This window comes from Geotrypetes seraphini, chromosome 9 (assembly GCF_902459505.1).
Source record: "Geotrypetes seraphini chromosome 9, aGeoSer1.1, whole genome shotgun sequence".
NCBI classification, from domain to species: Eukaryota; Metazoa; Chordata; class Amphibia; order Gymnophiona; family Dermophiidae; genus Geotrypetes; species Geotrypetes seraphini.
The window spans coordinates 148031989-148046725 of NC_047092.1; the positions used below are offsets into that span (position 1 = coordinate 148031989).

Here is a 14737-nt window from a genome sequence, read left to right on the forward strand (position 1 = left end):
TAAGCCCTTTTAAGCTGCAAGAAACACATACTTGCTTAATAAAAAAATAAAAAATAAAAATAGGGGGAGGGCCTCAAAAATTCCTCCCTTAATGTATTAACATGTACAAATTGGCATGCCAATAAAGTTTCCTGATTCTAATAACAAGCACTTGTAAGCAATAGCCACTGCCCAGCGCTGGTTAACCTCCTTTTCAGCTGTTCACAGCCATGCATTCAGTTTGTTTGAAATAATAACGACCTTAAATCCAGCGGTTTGAAGAAACGCATCCCTCTTCTCCCTGCAGGTTGCACAATAGCATCTCAATACGCATCATCACGCCTTTCTCGGCTTCCCCGGGCCTAAGGTACCACTGGGAGTTTGAATTATATCGGCGACAATCAAAAGCCGGCAGGACATCTCGCCGAAAACCCTGCCTGCGAACTGGAGAAAGCTCGCATTTCCTCCTTCAAAAAACCATCTGAACTGCTGCAACGTTGAAAAGCAGGAGCCCGGATCTTGCTGACTTGGGAACCGCCGCCGTAGCCTTTCATAGACTTGACAGAGAATCCAGTGTCCGGGTTTCACTTTGAGCACGGAGCAGCAAACGAAAGTGAAAATGCGGAAGTGCTGAAGGGTCCATTTCTGGGGTAACCGCGGCAGCGAGGAAGCCGGTGGCATGAGGCACGGGAAACTTGTGTCATCTTTAGGTTGGCTGAAGTAAGGAAAGGCAAAATCCACAGTGATGCTGTAACTTTCCGGGCGGGGGAGGGGCACGTAAATCTGTGGCTGATCTTTATTTTAGGCACTGGAGAGGGCAACTTAACAGCAGGAGCTACAAAGGCGGTGGTAGATCATTTGTCAGGGCTGGTGCAGGGGTTGTAGGTGCACTTTACTAGGCTTGTGCCTTCTGAAGTAATTTTCAGGCCCATAGATTTCTTTCCCCATACCCCCTCTTCATGCCGAGATTGTGATAATTAAATTCAATAGCACCCCAAAACTAGCCCTTTCCAGGAGGATGAACCAGCAAAAAAATAGTAAACTGTTGTGAATGTATATAATTTTGAAAGGTTATTTATCTGTGTAAGTAGGCTGTTTGAAACTTGTCCTCCTTCCCTGACCCTAAAACCTAGCGCTAATGGATTTTTTTTATTTTTTTTTGAGTTGGTGTGCCTGTTTGTTTTGCTCTAATCTAATGGTTAAACTGGTCCTGGAGAATAGTGGTTAACTATACAGTACACTGTACAAAAAAGAATTCCATTGTGAATTTAACCCTAATTCCACTAAAAACTCTTTTCACTTTTTCATTTCTTATGTACTTTTTTTATTTTATTAACGGGTTGAAAAAAGCCCCAGCCCAGAACACTTCAAGCTTCACCATAGGCTTGTTCTCATCTGATCATAAGCTAAAACACCTCCACGGTATTTTGTTCTCTTATCAAATTTTATTCAGTCTATTCCCTCATTTTTTCTAAAATTTTTAATCTTCAATAAAATTATGTTGCTGGCATTCTGAAATCTGATTTCAATTTCAATAAAATTTGATTAAGCCAAGGAGCAAAATGATACTTTTCTGTATCTCCATATATCTCCTAGTATTTCATGCTCATCTTGCTCCTAAAGGCTAGGAGGGGCATTTTCAAAACATATGTCTGTCTGATTTGGATGTATGGCGCTGGACATAACAAAGTCGGCAGCAAGAAAATGCCCATTTTCAAAAGGCATACGTCTAGAAATATATATTTTTTAAAAAATCCTTTATCTAGATGTCCAGGCCATTGGGACACCCAGACCATCAGGACATCTATCTTTATACCATACTTTTGAACAAAATTTCATCCAAGTCTCAAACAGCCAGAACAAGACCATTTGGACATGGGAGGGGCCAGTCATGGCAACAGAGCAGTGGGGCACCTTAGAGGGCACTGCTGTGAACTTCACAAAAAGGGTGCCAGATAAACATCTCACCAGAACTTCCTTATTGGTTATGGTGAGCCCCCCAAAACACCTACAAAACCCACTATACCCACCTGTTTACAACCCCAATAGCCCTTATGGCGGCAGGTGGCACCTATGTAGCAGCAGCATAGGGGTTTTTTTGAGGGAGGGAGTTGGTGGACACACATTTTCTACCATAAATGTGGTTAGAGTGGCTTATGGGCCTGGGTCCTCCTCTCTATGGTTCACTAGCCCCACCCCCCGGCTCCTTAAGACACCTGTGTGCATTTCTACTAGGATGCCCTATACCAGATGCTGCTGTTTTACAGATATGTATGTACCTTTTTTGTTTTCATTTTTGTGTGGTGGAAGGAGGTCAGTGAGCACTGGAGGGAGTGTGGGGGTGTCATACATTGATGCATGCAGTGGTCTTCTGGTCAGTTTGGACACTTTTGTGGCACTTAGAGCTTCTTAAACAGGTCTAGTTCCAAACGAATAAGTTCCTTGGATGTCTTGCAGGATGTCTTTCAAAATGTTTGATTATCGCCACAAGATGTCTATGTCTAACCCGCCTTTGACACTGCCCAAAGCATGCCCATAACATGCCTCCACCACACCCATCTCATGCTCTGAACGTGCAGAGACTGGAATACCTTGCTAGATGTACAAAAATATGATTTCCATTATTGGCACTTGGCCATCCTGGCAACTAGGACGTCCAAGTGCTGATTTAGGGCTCCTTTTACAAAGCTGCACTAGGGCCTTAACGCGCGGAATAGCGCCGTGCGCTAGCCGCTACCGCCTCCTTTTGAGCAGGCGGTAGATTTTGCACGCTAAAACCGCTAGCACGGCTTTGTAAAAGGAGCCCTTAGAATGCTTTTTGGATGTTTTAAGGTTTTTTTTATTATGGGTCTCTAGGTCTGCTGGAGCTGTACCAAATAGCTTATTTTACTGTTTGGCTAAAAACAAATAATGAAAAATATTATTTGGCCAAATACAAATAATGGGCATTGAGCTTTAACATAACAAATAACAGATGAAGCAGCAAAGTGAAATCAGAGATCAAGTGTTTATTTCAGTAGAATTTAGCCCAGTAGAGCCTCAGATTATTTGTACTGGAATTTTAATTACTGTTCGGCTGAATATGAATATCAGACACAATCCTTGTACTGAATGTAGATAAATGAGGAATACTTGGGCTATAGCTTCATAACACAGTAACGTAGCGCAATAAAAGCAGATAATGACCAGTATGGCCCATCTTACTGGGCAGACTAGGTGGCTAGAGTGCACCTGCTGCTCCTTGCAGGTCACCCCCATCTATACATTTTTACTGGATTGTACCTGCCGTTCTGTACAGGTTAGCCCCTTCAATGCGTTTTTTTGAAGTGTGAAAGCATGCATGTGGCTCAGGTTTTGATTTGACAAATATCCAAAGCATGTATAATTAGTTAACTTGTATATTTTTATTTTTTCAGATGATAAATGTTGTATGAATTCTGGAGCTGAGTGACTGAATTGCAACAAGCCACAGCACCGCAGTTCTTCAGGATTCAGTACACAAAGGAACCATGCAGCGGAGACAGAGAGGAATAAATGTAGGGCTTATGCTGTTGCTTTCCCAGATCTATCAAGTCGGGGTCAGTAACATTCCCCCAGTAACACTTGCTACCTTGGCAGTGAACATTTACCTCTTCCTGAGCCCAATGAAGTCTTTGATGGAGGTGTGTATCAGCGTACAGGAAGGATATCTCAACAACGACTGGCAGCGCTTGCTCCTGTCTCCTTTCCATCATGCTGATGACTGGCATCTCTATTTTAACATGGTGTCCATGCTGTGGAAAGGAACACGATTGGAAAGAAGGCTTGGGAGCGTGCTGTTTGCCTGCATTATTGCAGCATTTTCTCAGCTGATTGGAGTGATGTACATAGTTTTGGAAATGTTGCTGGCAGAGATTCTTGATGAGCCTATATATAAAATGCAGTGTGCTGTAGGCTTCTCAGGTAAATAAAGCAGTTACTGCCTAAAGAAATGTAGAATACTCTGTACTGTGAGAAAAAAATTTTGATATTTAACAAATCTGCTTCTATTACCTCTTTTTTTTCTTTCTCTTCTCACCCCTTATGTGATATTTTCATTACACAGAGGGTTCAAAATGATTTTTTTAGTTGCTCTCTCTGCTGTATATAAGCTAGTACCGTATTTCTCCAACAATAGGCCGCAGCTTATACATTGATTTTACAAACCTGCCTATGGGGTGCGGCTTGCTTAAATGGTGCGGCCTATCTAAAGAGATAAAAACTCTTTAAAAAATCACGTACCTTTTAACCCCCCCTTCCCCGTACATTTTAAAATCACCCCCTCCCCCGTACCTTTTTAAAATCCTGGCTCGCTCCTGTCTCTCCCTCGCTGGATGGGTGCCTCCTCCAATCTCGCTGCCAGCAGTGCAGGGCAGGAGTGAGCTTTTCGCACTCCAGCCTGGCCTCGCGCCGCTTCCTGAATGTCTGCCATCAGTTCTGTATTTATTTTAAAAACTTGTTACCTGATCATCTCCTATTCTGGATGGGGTACTAGAAATATTTGCTTGTTTCCTTTAATAAAAATGTTAGAACATTAACATGTTTATATAAACAGACAAACCAAACTATTAATATGTATTGTTTTGGGTTTGTTTTTTTTAGTATTTTCATATTAAGGGTGTGTGTTTTTGATACCTGACTTTTGGAAGGGGCGGGATATAAGTAAAGTGTACCAGCACCAATTAATAATAATTATACATCGTTATGTTGAATAACTAAGAAGTGAATCTTGATTAAAAGATCTTTAAAACAAAGACTCATCACTACTAATAAATGATAAATCACAGCATGGAATAATTTTTCTCTTCGCAACTCTGATTATCAGAATCACAGCTTTTTAGACTGTCAAGAAGGGGAGGGTGACAAATAACATGCTTTCTAACAAATGCTCTAGTGCAGTGGTTCCCAACCCTTGTCCTGGGGGACACCCAGCCTGTCGGGTTTTCTAGATAGTCCTAATGAATATGCATGAGAGATTAGCATACCTATCACTTCCATAATATGCAAATCTCTCTCATGCATATTCATTAGGGCTATCTTGATAACCCGACTGGCTGGGGGTCCCCTAGGGCAAGGTTGGAAACCACTGCTCTAGTGCATGTAGGTTCTGATTCTGCAAAGCGCGTCTAAAGTTAGACATCATTTGGACATCTAAAATAGGTGTCCTTTGTAGAATCATGCTCAGCACTGTTTAGACGTCTAAATGTTTAGGCGTCCTTTAGAGAATCAGGTTTTAGGTGAGTGTTAGATGTCCAACCAATGTGCTTAATGTCATAATATTTTATTATTATGACATTATTAGAATGGCGATTTTATGGTGTTGTTCATTATAATTGTGATTCTGGGAGTTTGATCTATTTAATGCTTTTATTTATTTCTCTTCCATCAAAGAGTGACTGGGATTCGAACCAGCAACATTAGGGTAGAAGGCTGTAGGTTTAACCAGTGTGCTTCACAGTGAGCTAACAAGTTGCATAGCAATTGTAAAATTAGGTCCTATAGGCATTGTAAAGGAGGTCTACTTTTGAGCATAGTTTGGGCTTCAGATAGACCTGAGTTCTATGGACGAAACTTAGGCACAGTTTGGCTGTCCTTAATGCAATCTGCTAAATAGTTCTCTGGGTTTTTATTTTTGCTTTATTAAGCTCACAATACATTTAATAAGGCACCATATAAACAGGGCACATCAAAACCTTCTATTTTGTGGATAAACACCAAAGCTATTTGCTAATTAGAGGAAAACATCCATTAACTGAAGCACTGCACATGAAAAACATAGCTTTAGGTTTCTTGCTAAAAAGCTACCCTTTTTCTGACTTTCTGCTCCAATCAGTTAATTCTTGAAAGCAAAGAAAGCACATGAAAAAATATATAGTTTGCATACCTAACTTCATTTGCAAAAGCTTAAAAACAGAAAAAACAGATAAAGACCTTAGCATGGCTTCTACTTCATTGCAAATGGAGGTGTGCAGCTGCACAATGATGACCTCATTGTTAGATCATCAAGGTGCACCTGCAAGGTTGAATGCCACAATTAAAATATGTGCTGGGATTTGAACCCATGACTACTGGAAGATGAGCACAGGGCTTTTACCTGGTAAGCTGCTTCCTTTTGGTTGTGGGGATTCCTACCATGAGAGCTTAGTGATCCTAGCCAAGTGATGGTGAAAATACCTGAGAAAATCATAGCTTAGCAGATCCCTAAGCTATGATATCAGATGTGAGGACGAAAAGTATTAGTGGAAGTTGCTGCGGCTCAAAGTGTAACAGCCCTGTTCCCATCTTCCAGAGGTTATAGGTTCAAATCTCAGCACATTTTTTAATTGTGGCATTTTACCTTGCAGGTGCTCCTTGATGATCTCACAATGAGGTCAGCATTGTGCAGCTGCACACCTCCATTTGCAATGAAGTAGAAGCCATGTTAAGGTCTGTATCTGGCTTTTCTGTTTTTAAACTTTTGCAAATGAAGTTATGTATGCAATCTTTTTTCATGTGCTTTTTTTGCTTTTAAGAATGAGCTGATTGGAACACTGTTTAGTCAGAAAAAAAGGGTGGCTTTTTAGCAAGAAACCTAAAGCTGTGCTTCAGATAATGGATGTTTTCCTCTAATTAGCAAATAGCATTGCTGTTTGTCCACAAAAATAGAAGGCTTTGCATGCAATATATCTGTTTTGATGTGCTCTGTTTATGTGGTATCATAGGTGAAAATAACCCCTTCAAGTGACTTCAGCATTTAATGTAATTCAAAAAAGTGCAAGCATCACTTATCTTTTGCTTTAAGACCAACGTGAAGATTTCATAGCATGATGCAAGCACAAAAAGGACTTCCTCACAAATATAGCCGACGAAGGCCAATGTTTCATGATTTGAAAATCATTTCAGCAGGGCTCTTCAGTGTAATGATGCTGAAAGTCTTTACACTGAAGAGCCCTGATGAAATGTTTCCAAATCATGAAACATTGGCCTTCATCGGCTATATTTGTGAGGAAGTCCTTTTCATGCTTGCATCATGCTATGAAATTTTCACGTTGATCTTGAAGCAAAAGATAAGTGATGCTTGCACTTTTTTGAATTACATTAAATGTTTAAGTCACTTGAAGGAGTTATTTTTGCCTATGATAGAATGTTGGAGGGGAGCTAATGAGCTACTTAGGCTCCCTTCCATATCTCCAGTGCACAGTTTGCTTTGTTTATGTGGTGCCTTTGAGCTTAGCGAAAATAAAAATCCAGAGACCTATTTAGCAGATCGCATTAAGGACGTTCAAAGAGTGCCTAAGTTCCGTCCATAGAACTCAGATCTATTTGAAGCTCAAAAATAGACCTGGTTTTCATTTGCCTACAATATAGGCATGATATGGACCCCTAGGTCGCTCAGCGTTATGTAAATGAATCAAAGGACGTCTATATTGAAGCCTCACCCAAACCACTCCCATTCCACGCCCACGCCTATTGAGTTAGGTGGGAGTTTTAAACATGGGCATCCATAAAATTGTGGATGCGTCTACAAAGTGGCATCCATGTCCTTTGGATGCCTAAGTGCCAATTATTGCTTGTTAAGGCTCTTAAATGGTTCATTATCCACTTAGTTTGGATGCCTAAATCATGCTCAGCATTAGGCGTTATACAGGCGCTCTTTATAGAATCAGGGCTGTAGTGTTTTATAATTGTGTTTTTTTTTTGTGATTAATATATGAATTTGCATTTGCCGATATAACTTCTAATTTCTTTTTCTTTTTTTTTTTTTTTGGTTTGCTCATTCTGATTTTGTTTAGGAGTATTGTTTGCTTTGAAAGTCCTTAACAACCATTATTATCCAGGAGGGACCTCCAATGTGATGGGCTTTCATGTGCCCAACAAATATGCCTGCTGGATTGAGCTTATAGCAATCCATATAGTGTCCCCAGGGTAAGTGTTTCCTGTAGTAAGCTGTGATGTCAGCCTAATTGTATTCTCAAGGCACTCTGATTTTTAAGCCAATGCATAGGATAAAAAAATTTCTCATGTGTTTTGATTACATATTTACCCTAGATTATGGGTACAGATTAGAGATCCATGTGCAAACTAATTAAAAAGACACTAACAATCAGTTATTGACATTAATTAGCTTTAATTTGGATTTACACGTGGATCTGCTTACTTGCAGATTTGCCTTTGAGCTAGCCTATAATACTGTGTGTTCAAAATGTTCCTTATGTAACCCCAAATGGATCATGGGCAGGTCAGGGTCATTACATAAATTTTGACATTATAGAATACCAAGGGTACGCACCCAACTTGTGCTTCAGGATTTTCAGCAGGTTTTCAGCAAGCTGAAATCCTCGTGCCCAAAGTTGGTCACAGCAGTCCGTTCAAAGTGCCATTCTATAAAAGGCACCGAGCCCAGAGTGCCCTTTTGGAACAGCAGCACTTGGTATGGATTTTTCCTGGCACCTAAATTTGGGTAGTGGGCAAGGGAGAAAGGCTACACCAGGGCTGCCCAAGTCCGGTCCTCGAGATCTACTGGCAGGCCAGGTTTTCTGGATATCCACAATGAACATGCATATGAGAGATCTGCATACCAAGAAGGCAGTGCAGGCCAATCTCTCTCATGCATATTCATTGTGGATATCCAGAAAACCTGGCCTGCCAGTAGATCTCGAGGACTGGACTTGGGCAGCCCTGGGCTACACCATGCTAGCAAATAATGGCATATGTTAATAGTTTTTTTTCGCAATCTCTATCCTCCCTTTCCCTAGGTTGGGGCAGAAGCCTGTGCCTGAACATAAGTTCATTTACACAGTTACCTGTTACTAATCTCCTAATGATAGGACTGTGAAAATTGCTACTAACGAACTGCTACTAACACTTTAAGGGGTAACAGAACAGCCTGCAATTGAAAATTGTGACTAACAGTAGGGCTTTTGCACTGATATTCAAAACATCAGCTATAACATTAGTTGAAGGAGATTTTTATGCTGATGAAGTTATTTACCCTCTCTAGTTACAGAAGGGTTCCTTCCCTAATGGGGTTCTAAGGCTTTTCCTCCTTTCAACAGGTAGCTGTATTGTTTTCATAATTTGGTTCACAGCTTTTATGGCTTTTGAATGGAAAGCAACAAGCAAAAAACAAAAGGAATTGACCCCAAAATATCCACAAAGAAGAAAATCCAGCGAATACAAAAAAAAACTCTGTGGAGTGACGATGTTCCCAAATGGACTTTATTTGAAAGTATCAAAGTTCCAAAGGTACACTAAAATCATCCACATAAAATAATTCCATCCATATAAAAGTAAATCATCCACATAAGAGCCTTAAAGGACCTAGTCTGCTAGGGATACAGGACCCAACATGGTCCGCGTTTCGACAAAAAGTCTTCTTCAGGGGTCCCTGGGGGTCCTATAAAGGTGAGTACGTGGGAAACAATTGTGTGGTGAAACGGAAGTGAGACATTGCTTGCATTTGTGGATGGAATTATTTTATGTGGATGATTTTAGTGTATCTTTGGAACTTTGATACTTTCAAATAAAGTCCATTTGGGAACATCGTCACTCCAAAGAGTTTTTTTGGTTTTTTTTGAATGGAAAGTCCACATCCCCCTGACCAACAAAAGTAGCCCAAATCAAGAATTTGTACAAATATATGCATTTTCAATCACAAATATTTATTCAATATTTACTAAAAGCCAATTAAATTACAAATAAAGCCTTTCCATAAAGTTTCAATAAAGATATAATTTGTACAAAGGAGAAGTCTGACAGAGAGTTGAAAGCCGTGTGACTCTGTCCAGAGGTCTCAGCTTGCTCTGGCTTTTCATCTGCTTATATACTGTTAAATGGCTTATGATGTCATTCCCCAAGCTTCACACAAGTGGTCAGAAACTTTTCCATTCCATATAAGACATTCCTTACAGTTTACTCCACAGATACAATTGTTTACTTTGTAATCTAAATAACAACAATTTTCATGTTTAATTCATTAAACTTCAATGTTTGATTATACAACAACAACCCAATAGAATATAAAAAGGTCACAATATAGTATACTCTGAAATATTCACCAGCAAATTTAGTCCTGCATTTTCTAGCTGCCTTAGTACATCATATAGATCCTGTGTTGAAAAGATAAGGAAAGTCCTGTGCCAAGTTGTTCTTACACACGCCCTTTTACATTCTGAGATAATAAAACACATATTCTATATAACCCTGTTTGAATACTGCCCATTTCTAAACACATACACACAATACAATTCTTTATAGCTGTTTATAAAAAGAAAATATCAAATAAGCAAGACTTTAAATTCTATGATCTAACTAAATACAGTATATTATACTAGCTGATCACCCGGGGTTGCCTGGATATTTATTTATCCCAATCTTCCAGTATCGATAGACTTGTATTCAGTGATTACACCTGGAACTTGGACTTAAATGGCATTGGAAGTGTCAGTATTCATCTCAGCGAGCCCGAAAAGTATGGATTAGACACTAATATCTGTTGTTTTCGATGTCACCCCCTTCCCCCCACCCACAATATTTGTTCCCAAATAGTAAGTCTTATGTATACCAAGTTTGGTTGAAATCTGTCCATGCGTTTATAGATTAGACCAGGGGTGCCCAAAAGGTCGAGCACGATCGACCAGTAGATTGCAAAGGCAACACGAGTCGATCGCAGAGCCCATCCCGGGTTCCGCGATAGACTCATGTTGCCTTTGCGTTCTGTTCTCCCTGCTTCTCCGACGCCAAGCCAGGCGCTTACAAGCGTCAGGCCCACAGCCCCCACCCATGTCAATTCTGATGTCGGAGAGGAAGTTCCGGGCCAGCCAATCGCTGCCTGGCTGGCTGGAACTTCCTCTCCGACATCAGAATTGACGTGGGGGGGGAAGGCTTGTGGGCCCGGTGCTTGTGTGCACCTGGCCTGGCATCAGGGAAGCAGGGAAATCGGCGGCAGTGGCTGGGGGGGGCAGGGAGAGAGAAAGACAAAGAAAGAAAGGGGGGCAGGGAGAGAGAGAGAGAAAGACAAAGAAAGAAAGGGGGGCATGGAGAGAGAAAGAAAGAGAGAGAGAAAGCAAAAAAGAAAGAAATGGGAGGGGGCAGGGAGAGAGGAAGAAAAAGTTGGACTCATGGAGGGACAGAGAGAGATATTGGTTGGAGAATGGAATGCGGTCTGGAGTAGAGAAAGCATGCAGGAGGCAGAAAGAAAGAAATATTGGATTTACAGTCAGAAGAAGGAAGTGCAACCAGAGACTCATGAAATCACCAGACAGCAAAGGTAGGAAAATGATTTTATTTTAATTTAGCGATCAAAATGTGTCCGAATTTATATCTACTGTCTATATTTTGCACTATGGCCCACTTTTACTAAACTGCAATAACAGTTTTTAGCGCAGGGAGCCCATGAGCATCGGGAACAGTACGGGGCATTCAGCACAGCTCCCTGTACTAAAAAACGCTATCGTCGTCTAGTAAAAGGGGAGGGGGTATATTTGTCTATTTTTGTATAGTTGTTACTGAGGTGACATTGCATATTTTAAAGTCATCTTGCCTTGACCTCTTTGGAAAAAAAAACCCTGAATATAAATTATAATTAACTAGTCTTATAGCCCGTTACATTAACGGGTGCTAGAATATATGTGTGTGTGTCTGTCTTTAATTCTTTCTCTCTCTCTGTCTTTTCTTTGTGCTTTCTGTCTTTCTTTTTCCTTGGCTGTCCACCACCACCCCTTGCCTGCTCCCCCCTGTCCATTCTCCCTTCCTTTTACCTACCCTGTCCTGCAGTAGGATGTCTGTCTGTCTGGGTATTTTTTTTCTTTGTCTCTCTCTCCTTGCATGCTGCCTGTCTGTCATTTGTTCTGTCTGTGAATCTCCCTGTACCTCCTTCCTATGTCCTTAGTGCCCCTTCCTATGTCCTTAGTGCCCCCAGTGCCTCCTTCCTCCCCCCTACGATGCCAGCCTGCCTTCCATTGAAACCCCCCCTCCATTGCCTCCCAGCCTGCCTGCCTCCCATTCCCTTGAGCAGCATATTTCCATGGAAACCCCCCCATGCCATCCTGCGTGCCTGCCTTCCATTGAACCCCCCACCCCCCTCCAATGCCAGCCTGCCTGCCTCCCATCCCCCTTCCACCGAAACCCCCCATGCCAGTCTGTCTCCCATCCCCCTGAGCAGCATGTTTCCATGGAACCCCCCCCCCGATGCCATCCTGCCTGTCTGCCTTCCATTGAACCCCCCACCGATGCCAGCCTGCCTGCCTCCCATTCTAACATGCCGCAACTCCCCCCCACCCCGCCAACCCTACCCGGCACAACAGAAACCCCCGTTGACCCTCCCACCGCTACACGGCTGACAAACCTGGCAGGAGCAGCAGTGTCCCAGGCACACTAAATGCTGCTTCGGGTCTTCTACTGGCCTAATGTCCTCTGCCGCATCCCTGATAACATCATCGGGGACGCGGCAGAGGAAATTAGGCCAGTAGAAGACCCGAAGCAGCGTTTAGTGTGGCTGGGACGCTGCTGCTCCTGCTGGGTTTGTCAGCCTTGTAGCGGTGGGAGGGTCAACGGGGGTTTCAGTGTGCAGATCCGGCATCTCTCTCTACCTCCTTCTTCCTCTCCCTAGCCCACAGTCATCAGTTTGGGACTTTTCCTCTTAAATATCCTGCCCGGAAGCCGGTGGTACCACTCCCCACCCCCCACACCCGTGCTCGGTCCTCCTTGGGGGGGGGGGTGCAGCGGGGAACGCGGAAGTCATAAGGGCGGAGTGGGGGAGAAGGGAAGGTTTAGAACAGGAGAGCCGGCGTCGGTTTGTGTGGGAGCCTGGCGCGAGCCGTCAATGCGGAGTGGGAGGTAGAGAGCGCCTGGGAAGGGTAGGAGGGAGGTAGAGCATGGGGGAGAGCAGAGGTCATGTAGAAAGTGTGGTATAGGGAGGGGGGGCGGGGTAGAAAGCCGGTAGTTGGAGAGGGGCAAAAAGTAAGCGAGGAGTGCCCCTGCCGTCAGTTGCTGCCCCGTGGAAGGATGTCCGATCCCGCTCCGGCCAGGAGCCTCGATGACATAGAGTCCGGGCAGCTTTTCCGACTGGGAAGAGCTCTTCTTTGGCGGCTCCAGAACAAAGGCGAGTCGCGAGTGTGGGGCCGTTACTGCAGCGGCGCGAGGTGGAGAGCAGGGAGACTGTGGTGACGTACTAAGTGCGCATGCGCACTCTCATGTCCGCAGCGGATCAGGGAACATGACTTTAGAGTGCGCATGCATGACTAACATTTTATTATTATAGATGTTTTCTCTGCATACAGTGTCCTTTGTATTTTTTTTACATTTAATGTTGGTAGATCATTTTGACTTGGTCATTTTAAAAGTAGCTCGCAAGCCAAAAAAGTGTGGCCACCCCTGGATTTGACACTAATATCTGTCATTTTTGATTGAGGGGAAAAAAATCCTGTGCAACGTTCAGGATTTCCCTGCACAGTTCAATCAAAGCAAAAATTGTACTTTTTAACATAAACAGTTTCTTTTTATAAATCCTCTCCTTAGCCTGCCCAGAGCAGAACACAGGTAAGTTCAACTTATCCTCCTTAACAGTCCAGGCATTCAACAAAAAAACAGAAGCTTCCAGCTATCACAGTAGTGCTGGAGCCTGGAGAATTGCCCAAGTTTGCCTTCTCAAAAGCTTCTCAAAAATAGCTTCCAAAATGCCCACCGAGATTGTGGCAAACTTCTCCCTCTTAAGGCAAGACTTCCTAGAAAACCCCTGGCTGTCAAGTGAAAAAGCAAGTTCTTACAGCCAGGCTGCTGCAATTCACATCGGAAAAAGCACAGTGTCTTTCCAAGGCACCAGGCTGTGCCCCACCACCACACCATTGGGCAGCCCTGGGCATTTTGCAGAGCTTACTCAATGGTAGCTATACCCCCCAGGTTCCATTATAGAATGCTAGCCTAACCTGGTATCGGTGTGCGTAATGTTTAGGCATCCACACTTACACTGTCCGTAGAGGTGGAGTAAGTGTGGGTGCCAAAGTGCGGTAAGGGTGGGAATATTCTATAAGTTAAGCACATAAGTGGGATTCTGTCTGTGTCCCACTCGGTCTATTCCCCTCTTTGCAAATTTGTGCTGTGTAAGTTAAGTGGGTTTTTGTAGACTACTGCTTTGGTAGCTCGCTAGCCTTTAGACACATATATGCTAGTATTCTAAATATTATGCATGCAGTAGGCATATGAATCTTAGTACCAAGTTCATAGAATTGCCCCTTCATTGTCTGATTGGATTTGCTGCTGCTAAGAGACCCTGCAAATCTGCTTTATGTTGTAGTTCCTTGCCTTTCTATTTATAAAGTGTTTTTCCATCATTAAGAAATCTTGCTCTTTCTTGGCAAACACTGCTGCTGTTTTGAATCAATCTGATCCAGTGTATCCTATAACACAGTAGTGCCCTGCCAGCGTAAATAGTAGCTTCAATTATAAATCAGCTCCAAGGTGTTCTGGCTTTCCTCTTTCTTTGATTGTAAACAGATGTGACCCTTTCAGTGTTGGTGGGAAGTTCATTTGAAGTAATTCATACTGCCAGGGTCTACTGTCAAGTCAGTTTAGTTTACATGTACCTAGTAACATAGCAGTTGTCAAGAGAGGAGGGCTATATAGACCACCCAATCGGCGCTGTTGTTTTCTATGTATCTTGCCACCACACACACTATTTGATCACCAGTAACCTCTTTCCTTTCCTGCTACTTCTAAGAACTTTGTCACGTGTTGCAAGCGAGGGGAAGATATATTGATTGGT

The 14737-nt window shown here is 42.7% G+C and overlaps 1 protein-coding gene across 4 annotated transcripts in view; it reads left to right on the top strand.

Annotated features, from left to right (window-relative positions):
• The first annotated feature begins 241 nt into the window (after positions 1-241).
• Positions 242-14737, top strand: part of RHBDD1 (rhomboid domain containing 1) — a 157749-nt gene continuing 143253 nt past the window's right edge. The window contains exons 1-3 of one of the 4 annotated variants that reach the window (XM_033958652.1): positions 242-699; positions 3396-3921; positions 7770-7902. In XM_033958652.1, the coding sequence (XP_033814543.1) occupies positions 3489-3921; positions 7770-7902 (566 nt within the window). In that variant the 5' untranslated portion in view covers positions 242-699; positions 3396-3488. Of the gene's footprint in view, positions 700-827; positions 1063-3395; positions 3922-7769; positions 7903-14737 lie in introns of those variants that run through there. The other 3 variants (XM_033958650.1, XM_033958649.1, XM_033958651.1) reach the window with 3 other exon arrangements.